The 19,960-nt window shown below is 43.6% G+C and overlaps 2 protein-coding genes across 3 annotated transcripts in view; one reads left to right on the top strand and one right to left on the bottom strand.

The window, feature by feature from the left end:
- The window catches only part of GRTP1 (growth hormone regulated TBC protein 1), a 32,242-nt gene extending 29,952 nt beyond the window's left edge, over nucleotides 1-2,290 (top strand). For both annotated transcript variants that reach the window (XM_068679066.1, XM_068679058.1), the window contains one exon: nucleotides 375-2,290. In XM_068679066.1, coding sequence (XP_068535167.1) covers nucleotides 375-464 — 90 coding nt within the window. In that variant the 3' untranslated portion in view covers nucleotides 465-2,290. The remainder of the gene's footprint in view (nucleotides 1-374) is intronic.
- On the bottom strand, nucleotides 1,660-18,349 carry LAMP1 (lysosomal associated membrane protein 1). Its single transcript, XM_068679017.1, has 9 exons — nucleotides 18,181-18,349; nucleotides 10,999-11,114; nucleotides 9,426-9,639; nucleotides 9,168-9,329; nucleotides 5,349-5,581; nucleotides 3,937-4,059; nucleotides 3,365-3,434; nucleotides 3,006-3,176; nucleotides 1,660-2,685 (listed from the first exon to the last, which is right to left on the bottom strand). The coding sequence occupies exons 1-9, from the start codon at nucleotides 18,215-18,217 to the stop codon at nucleotides 2,546-2,548; spliced, it is 1,266 nt and encodes a 421-aa protein (XP_068535118.1). The 5' UTR covers nucleotides 18,218-18,349; the 3' UTR covers nucleotides 1,660-2,545.
- Between the last annotated feature and the right edge of the window lie 1,611 nt (nucleotides 18,350-19,960).

Below are 19,960 nucleotides of genomic sequence, written 5' to 3'. Positions count from 1 at the left end.
GGTCAGAAATTTTAAATGAAGTAGTGAAAACAAATGTATTGTTCTTGAGATCTCAAAAGCAACAAGGGATAGCCAGAAACATTACAGAAGCGTTTGGTAGCATTTGAAATGTCTCAAATTCTTACATCCAGGTACCCTCCTCCCCTTGGAAAACCTCATGGAATAGGGCAAAGGTAGTTCCTTACTTCACTAAGGCTGATTTTTTTTTCTTCAGCAACAAAGTATTGTGTTTTGAGTGCCAGGGCCTGAATGACCTATGCTAGCACCACAGGAAACACGCATTGATACTTTGTAGAATTACCCAGGATGGCTTAGTGTGTTCTGAGTATGATTTTATATCATTTTAACTAAGGGTTTTCTCATTTTGCACCCAGAAAATCTTCACGGAACCCGGAACCTTGTCCATGACTACAATCGACAAACTCCGAGAGACGTGCAGAGAGAAGCTGCTTTCTCAGGGATAACTCAGCAGGCGGTCAGATACGACAGAGATCAACACATTCCTCTACTTGCACTGGCTGAAGCACACTTTAAGCTTTCCATGAGTTAACTGACAGTTGACCAATTTTTTTTCCTGCCTTTCAAGTAAGTGTTGGTAACACTTTGTACTGTATGTCAGACTTGATAACTGGAACTACTGGACCTGGTGGTTGTGTTTTTTGTTTTTTTTTTTAAAGGATTAAAGTGTTTTCAGAGTAAAATGTGATCAAAGTCGAGACACTCCTTTTAAAAAAAATCACTGTCCTTGTGTTTTCAGGGCATTTTGTAATGTTAAAGAACAGGTGTATAGAATTACATATCCTTCCTTACTGTTAACTGTGACACCTCGTATCATTTGTACAAAATAAATCTAATTTAATTTGTGAGAACCTGTTGTTTGGCATGAAGAGAGTACGATAGCTGACCCTAATGCTTAGTGACTGACTGAATACAGCATCTACTGATCTTTTTTGCTGACAGAAACAAGGGAAGCTGGCACTAGGCCCCCTCCAGCCTTGCTGAATTAATTGCTTTCTTGTCCTTACAGAGCCCTCTTGTGGCCACATCCTTTCCCTCACCTTTTCTCCTGTTAAAACTACTGTGGAAAGCCTCACCTTGTACCACACTTCTTTTCAGCCTCTGCTGCAAGACTGATCTTTAATAAGGAAGTTAGTGGGTTTGTTTTGCTGCACAGGGAGCTTATTTCATTCCTCACAAAGGAAAAACAAACACAGACAGTAATAGTGCTTTAAAAGTCTATGATAGTGTGCTATCCCATCCTTTATGCTAGGAGATGCTACTTTTCATCTGGACTGCTCAGTTCTAAGGCCAGTGGCATCCCTTCAGTATGGCAGCAGCTATCAGGAACTGAGAGTTTGTTTCACCATGGGTGAAATCCATCATTTTCTAGTCCCTTGAGGGTAGCTGGGCAGAGGTCCAGAGCATGCCAGCCTTCACCATCAGAAGGCAGCTGCGCTGTGCAAAGTCTCACTGGAGCTTGGCTTTGGAAGAAAGAGAGGTACAGTTAAACCTCACACCAGTTGTTTTTTTCTGCCAGAGGAAAAGAAAAATAAACTTTTAACAATCCCAGAGTAAGGATAGCTTAAAACTTCAGAAACAGAGCCAAGACTACAGCACTTACCAGTCAACTGTTTTAAAAAGTGATCAGCAGCACAAGGATTTACAGAAAAAAAGTGTCTTTATTAGCATTGTTACAGGCAATGCATACATAAGAACTGATCCTTGAAGTGTACAACCCCCCAGCCAAGTTTAAAGCAAGAGAATCAGCAGATTGAGACCTATATTGTACACATGTGCAGTAACAGGATCTCTCTGGACCTTCCAACAGAAGAGACTGAAATCACTTTACAAAAAAATGTAAATAAAAATAACACCCATTTTTAAAAAAGCGCCGGCTCCTCACAAGCTGGCGTAGCATCAAAAATATCAAACAGGGGAGCTGTCCAATCATAAAGAGTTCCTGTAAGGTTTGCGTATTGCGTTCACACCCTGCATATGCCAGGCATCGTGTTTAAAGCTTAGTAATAAAAAATACACACCTAGTAGACAAGGTGGAGTTTAGAGAAATTTCCATTCTGTCAGTTGTTACTGGATTTCCTTAAACGCATCATCAGTATAATTAACATCATCACTGGATGGCAGCAGTACCAAAAATGAACATTTTCCCTTTGTTAAGAGTTCTGCAATTGAGTCAAAGTAAATTAGCAACATCCCTCTCTGGAATCTTTACACTGACATTACCTTATGCCAATTCCAAAAAAAGCACCCTTTAAAAAAAAAAACAAACAACTTTTAGCTGGTTTCTAAGTGGGTAAATATTTAAACTAGTTAGCAAAATTAAACACCAGAATTTTCAGAAGTTATTTCTGTGCATAGTTAAATGCTGCAAGATGATTTCACGTTTAATAAAGCAGACTTTAAGAAGCAATTTGCAAGAAAAGGTGTTCCCTTACAATATCAATCTTAGCTCAGGGGAGATAGGTATTTTTTTTTCTCTAGCTTCTTGCAATTGCTTTTCATCTACGCTGGATTTTAGTGCAAGTCATTAAATTGTTTGATATCCAGCATGGCTCCTCCTCCTGCCGCTCAAATAAGCGATCAGGACAATTAGAACAAGACCAGCAAGGGCTGCACCGACTATTATAGGGATCAGCATGTTGTTCTCATCCAGCTGACATTCTTCCACTGAAGAGAAAGAGAGATTAGCATTAGGCACTAGTTCACCGACAGACAGGTATTTCCAGAACCCCACTCCTGCTCTTCCATGACTCTTCTCTAGACCATAAGTAACAAGTCCTAGTTATTTCAAAGCTGCTTTTTACACTAGCCTCAATTCAGACATCTTATCAACCCCCCCCAACGCCTGTAATAGGGCGTGCAGAGACTTAAGCACAGCACCTACAAAGTTGTCCTTTGACTAAGACTATTAAATTTATACCAAATTGCAATTCACAAACCTTAGTGTCATTCCCTCCATCTGCCCTCCTGTAATGTAAACCACTTACCTGCCCCAAATTTGTCTCCATCAACCTTGAAAACCTGGACCTGAACATTGAACACGTTGACAAGGGCTTTGTCTGTGACCTGGAGATTCTCCTCGGCACTGCACTTGTAGGAGTTCCCTACCGTAGCTCTCAGTTCGCTCATGCTGTTGTTTGAGGCTTCAAATATTGGAGCTGCGTAAGAGAAAGTCTTATTACAGAATCCCGAAAAGCAGGAGCTGCAAGGTCATTGAGCTTCAAATTCATCCTTTTGAGCTTAAAATTCAAGGCATTTACCCCATTTCTAATGGGTTCTTTAATGCAGGCAACCCATAATGTTTATAGACGAAGTCACCCAATGTAAACTTCCTGAAAGGCCCTACCTTTTGCCTCAGAAGGCAGAGTTGTGCTGACACTCACACCTTGCAGGAAGAATTTGTCACTACTTGCATTCTAAAAAAAAAAAAAGAGAGAGATTAGTTTTAATTTAAAATAATGACGTCCAACAAGCTGTTGAGGTTAGGGTTCATTTGTGCGTGCATTCAAAGGACAGTCCACAACTGGGATGCTAGCATCCAAAGGGCTTATTTTTAGAGAGAAATGGCTACCGACGGTATACACCTTAGGGAAGGCTGCTGGTGGGGAGGGGGGCAGAGAAATGCAGGCTGCTGCTCCTCAGACTGACCTCACATCCACCCCAAAGGAAGAGGTCCCAGCTCTGCTGGAGCCAGCTCTGCTTGAGCAGTAATCCCACCCGTGCTACAGGGAAGTAACAGGTCAAGGCAACAAATTTGATCAATCCGGAGATCATCGAATGGAGCATTAAAGTATTAAAACCAAAGGCATTACTCATTCCCCTTCCACAGATGGATTTTCTGCCCTAGTACTTGCCCAGATTAATCTTCTTGCATCAAAAGAACTGCTGACCCTCCATGCTTTGTCTATGGATCCTTACCAATACGAAGTGGAAGATGATCTTTGTTTTCTCAAAAGTCAGATTCAGGAAGGCAGACGTGTTGTCACATTTTCCAGAAGCAGTTGTGTTGTGTGGTATGAAATTCAGCAAGTCTAACCCCATCTAGGAGAGAAGAGGATCGATTACAACAGCTGTCCTTCAAGCAACTAATACACCACCACGTGGTCAGGCAACTCCTAGTTTGCCTGTACTCACGTGTATATAATGCTTTATTTCCCGACCTATTTCACGTGCAAAGAGGCAGATATGTAATATAAATTAGACCCAGTATAAGATGTACCAGAGCTACCATGCTGGCACCAAGAGTGAAGCACATCTCTGCATCCCTAAAGAAGCTCCCTGCAGTCCCAGCTGCTGATAACCTGCTGCTTTCTCCAGGCTAACCTTCTTTGCTCCTGGCAGCACGAGGAAAAGATCAGTAACCACCACTGCAGAGGGAGCAACAAGCTATAAAATAGTGCTTCAACGTGATGTAGAAGCAATCAAGGGAGATGTCTGCAAGGATGGCACCTCCTCACTGGTCAAGGAATCAGAAATTAGGCAGTCGAGCTGTGCTGGAATGCCATGCTGCAGGAAGCAGCTTTGGGAATTCCATACAATTCAGGTGGCTTAAACACAGCTGTCATCAACCATCTACTTACTGTGCAGCAGCACATCAGCAATCAGGGCTTTTACCTCTCAGTCATAAATAAATGCAATATATTCTTGTGCAGTACGAAGCTCCTAAATCCTAAGCAGACACCACCCTCCTCACACCAGGCCCTTTCATCACTGGGATCCAACTTAAACTACACAAAAGCGGCCACAATTTGTTTGCCCATGGTCATTCACGTTACCTCAGATATGAAAACAGCCATTATTTAAGTAGCTCTTAGGCACTTCAGTTAATCCCAGCACTCTTTGATATTGGTTGGAAATTAAGTAAGGCTTTTGCAAGTGTTTGAGTCCCCTAAGAATTTGTCAAGTCTGTACATTGATACAGCAGGAATAATTTCCCACTCTAACAGTCATTCTTCACTTTCATTTGGGTACCTCAGGCCAGATTCCTGTAATTAACAGTTTGCACATCTTGTTTAGATGGCATCCTTGGTATACAACTCCCCCTCATCAGATCTTTATCATTTTTAACTGCTTTTGTGGCATGGCCATTTACACTAACTGGATTTGACAGGCAATCCTCTTAATGAACAGAAAAAACTACTTTAACGACCACTTTCAGTAGAGTACAACTGTTTGAGTAACCGCTAGTCTAAACCAAGCTAAACAATTCAAATAGAGGACAGGCGTGGATGAACACTACAAAGAATCAAGCTTTTTACAGAAAACAGCCTGTAATAATTCAGCAAGTCTTCGCCAAAGAAGGAGTCCTAAGATCTTAAAGAAAAACGTACCTTTTCATCTTTTTTTTGATAGGTGATATTAAGCTGTAGCCCCATGGAGGCAAGCACACAGGTTCCATTTGTGCCAGTCACGTTGTATCTACCAACTGCAGGGTTTGGAGGCAAGGCAGTGGGCGCTGGGCTAGCTGTAGGAACCTGGCTGGTAGTATGTTTAGCAGTTGTCTGTTTAGGAGTTGTTGGTACTGCCGTGGTAGTAGGAACCATATCTTCAGAGCATTCTGTCACTGGAGAGAAAGGAAAACAGACAGTCAAACAAAGGCACGGGATGATCTACCTTTATAATCCTCCAGGGAAAGGAGGACACAGTTTCAAGTAGTGTTTCCTAAGGGAAGATAATAAAAGCTGAGAAACAACAGCGAAGCATTATTGGAACTCTTGCTGTGAAATTAAGAAACTTAAAACATCACACATGGAAATGCCACCTCTGCTGTTATTTGTAGAAGTTCATGGTGCCTGCATCTGCTTTTATTCATTTGTCATTTTGCTTCACAATCACATCAGGATAAATAAAATTCATAGGCTCAGAGCCAGCCTTCCTGCTGTGTAGTCACAGCAAGGCTCAAGTGACTCCCCCTTTTGGGCACTCTGTGCTAGCAGCAGAGGAGCAGCTCCTGTGCTCAGTATTAAGCGGTCTCCCAGGAAATACGTAGTATTTCCTCATTCCCTCCTTCCCCCCCAGTACACTACCAGGTCACGAGGGCCCTACTTCATTATTTTGGCAACACCCACAGCAGCATTAAAATACCACTGGGCCTGTTATCAGAGCAATGCTGTGGCTCTTTTATCCTTAACAACATGACTTCAGGCCCTGTTTCTGATGGCAAGTGTTCTGGTATATCCTTTCCATTTGGGATTTTATGCCCACCCTCTCTAGTTCTGCACGACAAGCTACCTACCACCTGAGCTACAAGGCTGCCTGCCTTTTCTTTTCATCCAGTCTCAGCACCAGCTTCCAAAGCAAAAGGAACAGTGGCTTCATTTGCCAGAGTATTCACAAATACCTGGCAGCAAGATCTCAACACGTTGTGAGAGCCAAGAAGGCTCCTGCACTGAAGATCTAAGCCAAAACCAAAGGTCGCAGCAAAGACACTGCTGTGGCACAGGCTTCCCTGTTCCAAGCCAAGGTCATCTCCCTATTTCAGGGATAACTTGTAACTTTATAAGGATGACAGCAAGTGTGACTGTGCCATAAATCATCTCAATTTTGACACAATTTCTCAAAAGGCCTGGTTCTAAAATGCCATCCATATCTTGCAGATACCAGATAACTACTGAATAGCCTCTGTACAGCAGCTTAGCTTCTGATTATGGCTCGGAAAGAGGAACTCCGATCACACCTTCTGAACTCATACAGACTCCAGCACAGCACATTTTCCTATTTCTACTCCATTTCTGGAAGGTGGAAGTGAAAAAAGAAGATGGATGAGTGGAGGAGTGACCCTACCTTCTGTAGGCTTAACAGATACTGCTCAGGTCCCAGAATGCGATAATTTCCTAGCAAATAAACCAGACAGTCACCTTGATTGGTACTTCAATGCAGAATTTATCTCCATCTGCAAGGCCTCAACACATACCGCGTACCACCTCTTACTGCAGCTGGCAGAGATGGAAGCCTCCATCTCACTTCAAGTGAAAGTCTGCACTGGGTGGAGTTTTGATACAGTACTTTTACTGAACTCACAGCACAGCTCCTACTAACTCTGCAAGACAGACATGGAGATAAGATACCCCCACGTCTTTTTCTGAGGGTTACAGAAAAGCAGCTGACAACAATACTAACAGATAAAATCCAAGCCTCCTCTTTTCTTCTTCAGAGCTGCAGATAATCATTGCAGTTAACTGCCAGAAGTTACCACTACTACTGATGCACAGATGCATTGAATACTGACTTTTCTCCCCTTCAGAGAACCTTACCCAGATCACCAGCAGAAACATCCTCTAATGAAAGAGCTGCAGATTAAAAAAAAAGTTAAACTTCAGATCTAGAATTCTCCCTTATCAAGAACTAGCTGCCAAGTGGATAGGGGAAGTCTTAAGCTCAAAATGGTGGAAAGAATGAACTTATCTGGAAAGAACAACGTATTTTCAGGACTATGATTTAAAAACTTATCAAGTAAGAATTCTTTAACCATCTGAATTAAAAATAAAATGAGAGGAGATGCTCATTATGCAGGAAGAGTGAGGAAGAGTGGAAAAATACAAAAAAACGGGTACAGTCTCGAGAATAATAAAAAACAAGGGAATAAGTTAATCAAATGAAAGAAACGAGAATGGCAACATAAGTAACAGTAATGTGGAAACAGAAAAACAAAACAGAGCTTGAACTCAAACTAGAGCATCTATCCCCAGATCATAGGATCACGTGTCTTTTCTAAGGATAGCTTCATCAAGACAGTGATACCACAGGATGGAGGAAAGCAACCCTGAGGAAGTGAGCCTGGCAAACAGACATTAGGAGAACCTAAAAACGGAAAAGGAATCAATTAGGAATAGAAAGTAAAACAAACGTTGATAAACTTGTGTTCCAGAAGGAACATCCGCCCCAAATAACGCAGTATTGTCTTACAGCTCAACCAAAGGACTGTAAGGACAGATAAGTGGTGCTGAGAAGTATTAGGCACTAAGGAGATTTTACTGAAGTTTCATAGAGATTAAAAAATAAACGCTTTTTCCTTAATATCATGTTAAAGCCAGCTCATAAGTGATCACCTTCCATATTTATCCAGTACACCTGGATAACTGGATCCAGGCACTTAAAAAAAAAATGAGATTGCTCTGAAGACTGGAGTAATAGAAACTTTTCTAAAATTATAAATATAGGTCCGTTTTTTTTTTGCTGGAAAACTAGTTCATTAAAGGGAAAAGCCTGATCAGGAGAATGATAATACACTGAAACCTGAGGCAGTAACATGAGGCAGCCATAAAAGAACTGCATTATCATGCATCAAGCAAAGTATTTCTCAAAGAGACGGGACAAGGATACTCCCATAGAATGCAGCTTTTCAATGAATCCATAGGATGCCAGCACTGTCTACCCTAGTTTTAAGATTAATTTCAATTTATCAAGTGTATAAATTGGATTAACAGCCTAAGAAAGAAAAGTTTCACATTACCCTGAGAAGACTTCTTACTTGCCCCAGCAAGACTTACCGCTTCCTAAAATGCCTCAAACAAACATGAAGAAACACGAACTGAAGAACTTGAAACAGCACCGTGAAAACACCATAAAGTAGCCTGACTTCTAAGCATTACAGAAGTGAAATTCTGAAAGGCCTTTCAATGCAAGCAACCAGGACAAAAAGTCATTCTGACTGAGGCTGAGTAAACATAATTTTTAAAGCTTATGTAAAACTTCCTGTAGGAATTGTTCAGTATCTGCTCCCTACGGAGCAGTTCGCTGCTGTCCTCCACTCTGTCATTAATTTTCCCCAGAGCACAGTAACTGGTTCAAATTACTTTGGTAGCATAATCGTAATGTAATCAGATATTTCTCAAACCAAGATTTTGACCATACATCCAGCTGACCTACTGCAGCAGGTCTTTACACCCCTAAACAATCATGAGCAGAAGGAACATTCCCTAAAGCCTGCACAACATCCTTGGGAACATCGTGCACCATCTTCCAGTCATGGACACTGACACCCTCAGAGAAAATCCGAGGCCCGTTCGTTTCAGAAGATTCTGCTACAGAGCTATCAGAGCTTCAGGTCCAGCTTACAGCTGCCTAAGTATGATAAATCAGGACTTCAAAAAAAAAAAAAAATTAGAAAGATAGTTCCCCAAGTACATTTTCTGCTACAAGATACTTACTGTTTCTGCTGAAAGTGCCGTTTGTGAGGAAGGCTTCCAAAGTCACGTTGCTAAAAGTAATGTTCACATGCTTCATAAGGATGTGCTTGGAGTTGATGCATCTGTATTCTGTGTCCAGATGTGCCTGAATAACAGATTTTTGTGATGCTTCCATCACTTTTCCTGTGGAAAGATCATATTGCATCAGTAGGTAACAGTTTTTACAGAAAAATCCGTGTTACATCCGGAAGGGTGACACAATGAGAGCAGGAAGTTTACCTTCAGTTGAATTATGGAATAAAGTTGTATCTGACAGGTTGTAGCGGAAAGTTAGCTGTTCCACTTGGTACTTATCCACAGTTTTTGAGAAATTCAGGCGTAACAAGTGTCCTGCTCCAAAACTCAATGCTAGAATTGGGTTAGATGTGTTGCTATCACCACAGGAGCTGTGTGGCTGCGTTGTGGCATTTTGTGGAAGAAAGAAGTGTGCAAACTGTAAAAAAAAAAAAAAAAAAAAAAAAAAAAAAAGTAAATAAAACAACACAATATAGTGTATAAATGGGATAATGTAATAACTTTTTCTTACTGCTTTTTAAGTATCCTATGAACCTACTACAAAGCATACAGCTGACGCTCTTATGCTATGTCTATTTACCTACCTGTATATAGCAAGTAGCATGTCACTGGCACTCAGATTTCTAAGAACATTCGTCAGAAATTTGAGGACAAAATAATATGTCCTCACAGCACCTTAGACTTTCCCTTTAAGCTAGGGCTATGAATTTGCAGGTGAATCTGTACTAGGCAAATCTGATCTGGTAAACTCCAGACATGTGGAAAACAGAATTTACGCTTTGCTTCTTGCAGTACAAATGAGTCAGAACAAAAGCAAATGGTACAGCGCACATAGTTTGGCTCCAATTCTTTTGTATTTATTATATTAACAAGGAACTTGGTACCTGAGGATAAACAGAATGCTTACTGGAAAGCATGAGCTGACTGCTCAACAAGAAGAAACAGACCAAAGCACGTGATGAAAGCAGTTACCTCTGAATGCAAACCTGTGTAGCAGTATCAGCAGGATTTCAGACCATCAGCACTGAAAAAGTCAACTACACAACTCAGCTCTGCTCAAATCACACACAGTGAATGTAAGCACTGGCAAAGCAACTGGATGTTTTAATCTCACACTACGATGACTAGAAAAAGGTAATTTTAACAAGAGTGCCTTAAAACAGGCAACTGCAATAAGATTATAAATAATCCACAGTTCTGTCTAGTAGTAAAGATGGGAAAAAACAGCAAATTGAAGAGCAGAGTATTTGTAAATAAAGATTCTTAACTTTCCAGTTACAGACTCGCTGATAAAAACCTGTAAGCACTGCACTGGTCTGAAGATACACTGAGATTTACAGAGATATGCTAAGCAGGTCACAGGTTTCAGGGAAGCTTCAAAGCTAGATGCCAGTGGCCATTTCCGTTCAGAGGCAGCCCATGTAAGTATCCTGCAGTGACCAAGTTCACCAAAAAGAGACGGGCATTGTTTTATCCTTTACAGTCACAGTGAAAGCCATTATAGCTACCAACAGGACTCGTGTCGAATTCCAGACAAAATTTCACATGTATCACTCGTGGTGGCTTCGGGCAGCTTCAGTCCTGCTGTATAATTACAGGAAGCGTCAGTAATAAAGGAAAAGTTGATGCAACATGACTGGAAGGACGGAATGTCTGCAGAAGCAGTTTTTCTGGCTTAAGTATTTGTTCAACATTTGTTTCAGTTCTGCAGAGGTGCAAAAACACCCCAAATTTTATAAATGCGTGTTAGAGACAAGCAGCGAGCTCCTCCCATTACCTGTTTTTGCCCATTGCTTTTGTATTCCACTGTGAAGGCTGCTGTCAGGTTAGCAATTATGCAGACTTTGCCAGTTTTATCTTTCACATCAAACGAAGAGGAAACCTGCAAAAAGCCTGGTAAGAGCGACAAGGAGTTAGCTTGGCGTCACATTAAATTTAGTTTTTGAACTAAAACAATGAGACAAATATGTACAGCTCTATGTTTTGGGAGAATATCCTGAACACCAGTTGAGTTTGGAAACGTTTGTGAAGTCTATTTGCTAGCCTTAACATCACTAGCACAGGGTATATTTAACAGCCCATTTAGAAAAAGACAAAACCACCCCAACTGTTGACATGAGAGCTCCTCAGAGCGTAAGAAAAACCTGTAACCACCATACCAGCCCTGCTGCTCGAGGCAGCAGCTCCACATTCACCCTACACAGCAACTATTTTGCAAGCTGCAGCCAGAGCTGACTTAACAGGTCGGACTCCAGCACTCAGCCTCCCCCCGCAGCACGCCGCGCTGCCTCCACTCCCACTGTACCAGGACGCTCGGCCGCACACGCGCTGAATGCAGCATTTAGAAGGCTTGGACTGACTGCAGATGTTTTGGAGCTCCGGCCAAAAATAGCGTGACGGAGCATGCCACCCTTGCCAGGAGAGCTTCTCTTGACTGTCCTCACGCTCCCCGCGCTTGAGAGGAGGCCGGGGGCCGCGACCTTGGCTCAGACAGAGGTTGTTTTCCTGCCTGGTTTAAGCTCATCTCAGACCAAGCGCTGAGAAAAGCGGGGCTTCTTCCCTGAGCAGGGTAAAGCCATGTGGCTGGAGAAGCGTGGCATCATCCCTGCTAGCAGGCTGCATTCAGCCTGAGCACTGGTTTTCCCTTGCTTTGTCTGTAGCAAGTGCCAAGCAGACAGTGCTCTTGCATCTGTACTCATACCAAGGTGCTCACATTCTTTATTGTAAAGCATTTTCTGTTTCCGATTCTTATTTTGTCCCCACACATCTGAAACAAACCTCACCACAAAAAGCCTGCGCCATTTTCCTGCTAGCATGTTTGTCACCTCGCAGAAACCTTGAAAAAAAGCAGTTACAAGGCACAAACCACTCCATTTATCACAAGCAAATAAGCTTTAAAGAGTCAAACACGCTAATCCACTCGACTGCTGACACAGCAAAAAGATCCATGTGAGGGATTATCCATTAGCTAGCTTCCCAACCCTCAAGAGGCTTTTCAAAAGCAAATCCCAACTTCAGAACTTTTTGCCACAAAAGCATCTTGCATCCAATTGCATTATGACAATTATTAGGAAAAAACTGGACTTTTGTCACAGTTACACTCAGGCACAAGGCACTTCAGTTGTAGGAACACAGTGGGAACAATTTCAGCAAGCATTTGCCCTGCTTGCTTCCCCCCAGCAACAGTTTCCTTCATCTCCAGCAAGGGACATACATCTCCCCCAGCATCAAAGGCGACCAAAATTAGCTAATACTACCAATGGAAACTGCAACAGAATGGAAACCTTCAGTATGCATGCTGATTCCATTGTTTTACAGCTACTAAAAAAAATTTTGGTGATTTCAAAACTAAAAATAAATGAGTAATAGGCACTACAGAATGAAAAAAGTTTAGAAGAGAATTACAGGGCAAAGAGAAGACTGAAAAACAGCATTAAGAAAAACTTGCTGTCCTAAAGGAAAATATGAGAGTCCTGCCCATTACAGATGATTCAGAGAACAACAAAAGACAATGCAAAGGTACCACAGAAATCACTGAATGGAACAGAGATTCTGGGAATGAACAGCTGACAAATTACCCTCGGCAAGTTTAAGTAATAGAGAACAAGTGGTTTGAGCAAATATTAAGAATACCACCTACACAGCTGCTAGGATTATGCAAGGTTAAGTTCACACCACAATATGAAACCCTGTCTGGTTAGCGTGGAATAAACACTAAAACCCCATTCCCCCTCCAGAAATGTTAGGCAGCCGCTGGATTTGCAGTGTCAGTGATGAGACATGCGTCAGGCATGAGACATCGAGCTATCCTCAATGAAGTGGCAAAACAGGGCTGCTTCCCTGCAAGTAAATTGGCGTTCACGAGGACGGCGATCAGAGCAGGCAGTGTAATCCACTGCCATCGTCCTGGGGGCGGGGATGGAGAAGCACACAGAACAAATCGTGTGAATAAGGGATAGGGGGGCACTGAAAAATTAGCAAAGCCACAGAAGAGCAAGGCAAGGTACTGAAGGCAAGACGTTCCTGCCTACTCTTCGCTCCAGCCAGCCAGCTTAAAGCAGCAGAACAGCTTGCCGGGTTTGGGAGGAAAGCAGCTGCTGAGTTTGAGAAGGCTGCTTCAGTGCCGACCAGTGATTAATGTGTGAATCATCTCCAGCCCACAAACAATAAGAGTCTGCAGTCAAAATGTCAAGAATACAGAAAGCAAACTGATGTTGAATCAATCTGTCCTGGGAATATTTCTAATAAGTTACATAAAGTAATGGTCAGTGTTGTCACAGCGTATCTACAAATTGAGAATATTGCTTGTACTTCTCATAATGGTACCATTCTTTGCTGTTTACCACAAAAACTGATACAGCCTCCAGTGTCTTCAAACTTTAAATGCTCTTCTTAATAAACTACAGCATCTTACTGTGCCAGAGCCATGGCAGTACTTGATTTACACAGCTGAATAGATCCCAGGCTTTTCAATAGCAAAAAGTTTTCTGACATTCATTATTCATTCAGCTGGAAATAGTATGTTATATCATCTAGCAGGAGAATCACCAAGGATGTAGCAGCATCACAGAAATCTCACTTTGTTCAGATGCTTCCTTTGGATTCCAACAGGTTTGTAAAAAAAAAGTCTCCTCACACATTTATTCCAGCTGCACAGTTTCACCTGAAAATCATAAAGTAACTTATCCCTTTACACCTCATTTCTGAGGTTATATTGTCATGCAAGGAAGATTGAAGGAAAAACTGTTTAAGGAACAACTAGATAGATGCATTGCTTAAAATCTGGCATCCATCTTTAACACACCTAAATCAAAAAACAAAACAAAACAAAACACAGAGCTTATTAACACTCCAAGAATCAACAAGTCAAAGAAAACTAGAACTGCCTTATACAACAACTTATCTTAAACTGATTTACCACAAAAGGTTAAATTTGTTTTAAACTGAAAGCTATAAAGCTAGCAAAACAATCTGGCACATTTGAACAATCTTAAATCTGAGCCCTTTTGAATATTGTTCATAGAAAGCCAGGATTCCCCTCTGTTGACCAGACCAAGATGCTTTCAGGTTTCAAGCTTTTTATGATTTATATCCTGTTAGTCAAGCGCAGCTACCCTTAGGCTACTCTCCCTTATAATGGAAACCTATCAAGGGAAAAAGATGAATGTTTTATTTTGCTCTAAAAAAAAGCATGCATGTATTAATGCCAATTGTTTACGCTAGCTGCTTGCAGAGAGGACTTCGGTTACAATAGTTAATCATTTACCATCTGAGTTTTTTCTAAAACCATCGGACAAGGATCTCAAGCATGAAAGCTACTTATATGTTGTTTTTTTGTTACTGTATTCGTGTTTCCTGCATAAGTATTGTCCTGCCTCCCTCTGTGAGGAGCCACCAGGCCCCAGTGCCAGGGCTGTCTGTGCAGCAGGTGCCTGGCGGCCATTTTGTATCCATGGCGTCAGGCCCTCAGCGCCACCACAGGGAGCGCCACTACCCCCAGGGCAGTGATCCAAGGAGCAAAGTCGTGCTGGGTCCTACTAAAGGTTTATTTCTCACTGTACACGAGTGGAAGTGTCCCAGTAATTTAATCACTTGGCTGGTTCAGAAGGATCCTGTCAACTCAGTGCCATTTTGCGAGCAAAATGGTGACCCTGATGCTTCAGACTCCTAGTGTCTGTGCCAGAATGGGAAAAAACCCTGAGGTGTTTTGCTTCTCTCCTCTAATCACGTCTTCCAATTTAAGCACCACTCCCAGACAGACACCTTGTATGAGTCCTTTCTTGGAAGAGAAGGCAAGATCACTTGCTTAGGATCCAGGATCTACACTACCTTGGGACTGTACAAAACCCAAAAACTTTATACATATATATACACACACACACACATACATATTTAATGATCATACTATTCATTAACCCTTATGTTTCTGAGAAACAAGCAAAAGCAAGAAATCCCTTGACAGATCTGATCCATGACCCACTTGGGCTCAGACAAGATGGTCTTCATAAAACTGAGTTAGCATTTACCTGTCACCGGTAGACTCAAAAGACTGAGCACAGGGTATCAAAAGCATATCAAGAAGAGATAAGGCTGGGCTCACATCTCAGTTGCTGTTGGGACACGCCTGAATACAAGCACAGTGACAAAAAGCAGGACCAGAGCTTAAATCAAGATTGGTGGGTACCTAGGTAGGGAAGATGAGCTATCAAACTCCAGACCCAACCCCAGAAGATGCATCCTTGCCAACTTACAGGGATGGATTCACACGATCTTAGATGGTATTTTTAATACTGTTGATTTACACTAGGGCAGTAAGCATTTCGTATCTCAATCCAAGTGTGCAGGTGAACGACCTCTCTCTTTATAAACACCAAAGCACAAAGTGTTATAAAGGAAAGGATATTTTGCAGCTGTACACTTGCCATTTGGCCGGACAATTGCACAATTGCATCAAGTTCAGTCACATGAAGCTTCTTTACGGTTTACAATCTAGAGGAAGGAAGTCTTGGGATAGCTCTACAGCAGCTGATCACACGAGTCCACCGGGAGGGCTGATACACCATGGCTGGACTCTTTCCAGCAATTGCACAAATTCATTTTGCGCTTTCTGTGGTTAACACTGCTGTCTCACACCACACAACTAACACCCCCTTCAAGGTGTTGGGGCTGACAGCCCCAAACAGCACCAAACTGACAACTTAAATCCCCTTGGAGACGAGAAAACTGGAAAAAAGAATAGTCTTGCCTCAGTAAACCACCCTCCTATTCTTATTGAGAATAAGGGAATAGATCTCACTTGTGGGGGAAAGTAAAACCATATTAACATATGTAATATTACACAGACTGAACTCTGTGTATTTAAGAAATAAGAAACCACTAGAGGTTAATCCAAGAAAAGGAACTGCATTAAAAGCAAGGACTGCTGTCCATGCTGCACTGGCAGGGGGCTACTTACACTCTCGCCCTTGGAAGCGGAGAAAAGAGTGCTGGCAGGCGGCGTGCTGCCAAGTGGCAGGGAATGCTGAGGAACTGTCACGCTTGGATTGAACAAGATACCACTTTATCTTAATGTCAGACGCACCAGAAACACGAAGGCCTGATTTACCAGAGCATAAGATACATTTTAAAGAAGTAGGCTTGTAACTTAGAATTCAGGTAATGCAATCAAGCGTTCAAATAGCTGCTGTAACTACTGCCGCTCACACCCAGAAGGGTCGCCTGCCAAGCTTCAGAGAATAAATACCAGGAAATCCAGGATCTCACTAATCTTTCTCAAAGAATTTCCAAATCACGCCTGATTTGAGAGAAAAGAAACCATTGCAGTTCAGCTGAAACAAGCAGAGGCAGGCATGCCTTTTTAGCACGAGAAACGAGTTCTCGAAGACATGGGAAAGGCTACACTGCAGTAAAAATAGCTCCTCAATGAAATACCCACCCTCTCCTTTCAGTAGGGCTCCCCTGTACCTAGAATAAACTCTCCAGCTTATCATCTGCTACTGATTAGCCATCATCCTATTCACTAGGGAACAATCTGGAAAGAGGTTACGCAAAAAGTGAAACTTGAAAGCCGGTCTGGACAGGGACCTAAGGCATGTCCCAGGCGGCACGATGGGGAGCCAGTGGAGCTTTTACCCTGCCAGGCAGGAGAGCCACACAAGCCAAGGCTGCATAACCTGTCACATGATGACAGACTGGCACTAGCACACCAATTCAGGTCCTTGGAGACTGTGTCAATACACTTAAAGAAGCCGTCAAGCAAGCACAGCGGTAAGTGCGGCGTTTGCTAGGGCAACATTCCGCAAGTTGCACAACACAGCAGTGGTTATAGTTTATGAAAACTACTTCTGAGTCTCGGTTCCATATAGCTGGTAACCCTAAGACTCAGGAAAACAGTAAAGCACCTCGTTATTTAGCAGCTGGAATTCATTAGTCAGGTTTCTCCTTTTAAGTTGCCGTTTCCAAGAAGCATTCTGGCCTCTTATCAGGGCGCTGCTAATCAGCACATCCAATGCAAGTACAGGCAGCACAACACGTTGGTAGCAAAGTTTGAAATTCCCCTTCAGACGCAAGTTGTGCAATAGAAACACGTGGATTACGCGTCAACAACCCTGAAACGGCATCATGGCACCTTCAGCTCCCCCCCTCCTCCCTGCCAGATCTCAGATATTTCGTTATTCTGATCCTGAATCAGGGAGTATGTAGCAATGCCTGACTGCACTTCGATTTGGGACGTGTTTTCCTCTGCTGTGCTCATGTTTCAGCGAGGAGGAGGGCTTATTGGTGCTCCAGCACTGGAAGAGCACAAGAGACTCTGCTGGGCTGGACACCCAGCACAAGTGGCAGGTTGTGCTCAACAGCAGACAAGCGCGATCGCAGTATTTCAAAAAGCTACAGCTAATTTGAGGGAAAGCACTCGGTTTCCTTTAGATTCCCGGAATTCATCGCTGAAACTCAAGTCCTTGGCTCTTTATATTAGCCAGGAAACTCGTCAGGAAGCACTCCATGCTGACACGCGAAGGAACACCCAGCTCAGCACTTGCTATTCCCGGCGAAGGGAAACCGAAGCAGCAAATGAGGCACGGCGAGGGGAGACACTCCGTGCAGACCCCAGCCTGCTGCCTGAACCCAAGGCGCTGCCGAGCAGCGCTTCGATATCCTGATATCTCTGATATCACCCCCATAACCCTTGAGCCTCCCGCGATCTCACCCAAATCGACGTTCACCCAGAGGACCGAAGGGCTGCAAAGAAGCCCAGGCGAGGCGAGGCGAGGCGAGGCGAGGGGAGCCCCTTCTTCCCTCCCTCTCTCCCTCCCTCCCTCCCATCAGGTTACCCGAGCCTCCAAGGGCAGCGTCCCCCTCTGCACCACAACGCCTCCCCCTGCGATTTTAGGGCATAAAGCGGTGGGGAAGGATGTGGAGCCCCCCCTCACGCCCCCCTTTAGGGCCCCGTCCCCCTTACCCAGCAGAGCGGCCGCCGCCAGCAGCCGCCGCGCCATGGCCGGGAGCCGGGAGCGGGGAGCGGGGGGCTCGGGGCGCGGAGCGGCAGCGGGAGGAGGAGGCGGAGGGGGGGGGGGCAGCGGGAGGCGGCTGCGCGGGGTCACATGACCGGGGCGTCACGTGAGCGCTCTCGCGAGAGGGGGGTGGGGCCGCAACGGGCGTAACGGCCGCAACGGCCGCCCCCAGGAGGCTCCCCCTGAGCCCCAGGAGCTCTGTGCTGTGCGGGTGAGGAGCCCTGGCACAGGCTGCCCAGAGAGGCTGTGGGGGCTCCTCCTTGGAGGCCTTCCAAAGCCGCCTGGAGATGGGCCTGGGCAGCCCAGGGAAAGTGGTAGAGTTGGGTGAGAAACAGCTTTGGCCTGCAACAAAACGCACCCAAATACTGCATTGCCTGCAGAATGCTTCTTGCCACTGAGTTTAAAAGCAATCATCTCACATAGAATAAATCCAGTCACAGCCGTATAAACTCAGTGGAAATTAATAATTTGTTATCTCTGAAGTGATACATCTATGTCTGCCTGTGTAGACAGAACCCATGTATCTGTTCCAGCCCAAAACAGAGGCCACTAATGAGTTGTCCCTGTATGGCTTGTCATACAGGTAAAATTATTTGTATTTTCACACGGCTTCTGACATTGCCTGATACCTTCATAAACAGGAATTTTAAGAAACCCCACACCTTATTTTTTGGAAAAGAAAAAAAAAAAGTGGTGTTTTTTCTATTGACATTGTCAGATGTCAGTGTAGTACAGCGATACAGAGCCCAGCCATTTGATCACTTTGTAATTCAATGCAATCCAATGCTCTCTCTTATCTAAGCTGTTAAGGATACAGTTTCTCCAACTGAAACCTTAGAAGTATTTATTTTACTATTTCTATTAGAAAGTGCCAATAGCTGCATGCTGCTGCTTTCTCCTCAGTACAACCTACTCCAGGTTAGTCAGCTCAGAGACGAAACCCTTTCCACTCCCAAGCCGCCTCTGTGCATTTTTACGTAGGACCGATTGGAAACGCAATGTAGCCACGACCAGCTGCTGAAGTCAAGTGCGGTTGTTCTAAACCAGATGACCTCTCCCCGATGTTTGTCTCGTTTCACTTACACTTCCTATTTCCACAAAACATCCTAGAGAGGGTTATCAGCTCTTAAGTGTGCCTTAGAGATCTGCCTTTCTCTTCCAACAATGCCACCATAAACAGACCTTTCTTTATAACGCATTTTTTTCAGTGCCTTTTTAAAGGCAGAAACGCTTCATTTTTCACTTGCTTTTTCCTGCAGCACTTGGAGTAACCTTTATCCCCACCATGCGTTGCCAAAAGCAGAAGTTAGCCTTAAAAAGGACGTTAAGGAACAGCTCTGGTCAAGTGCTTTGAATGAGTCATTTGCAGAGGAGTGGAGGTGGGACATGGCTTGTTCCGGTTTTTTGATCGCTGCTTTTGGAACCTGCGCTGGGAGTGGAGGAAAGCCTGTGGGCTACTCAGAGCCTGCCAGAAAACAACAAAGAGGGAGGCCCGATGGCACGCTTAAGCTCGCTATTCAGTGGCCTTCCTCTCTGCTGAAAAAAATGGGGTAGGCATTGATGAATTGAGAATTTCCCTGATGAAATGCATCTTACGCAAACGTTGCCGTCAGCCTCGCTGCTCAATTACTTGTTGGCCAGCATCAGCAAGCTTGGTAGCAGGGTAAGGTACAAGCAAACACAAAATTAGGGCTTGTCTAAAAGCCGGTATACGGACAGAGCCTGGAG

The sequence above is a fragment of the Anas acuta genome, chromosome 1 (genome assembly GCF_963932015.1).
Source record: "Anas acuta chromosome 1, bAnaAcu1.1, whole genome shotgun sequence".
Taxonomy (NCBI): domain Eukaryota; kingdom Metazoa; phylum Chordata; class Aves; order Anseriformes; family Anatidae; genus Anas; species Anas acuta.
This window is presented reverse-complemented; position numbering and strand designations above follow the sequence as displayed.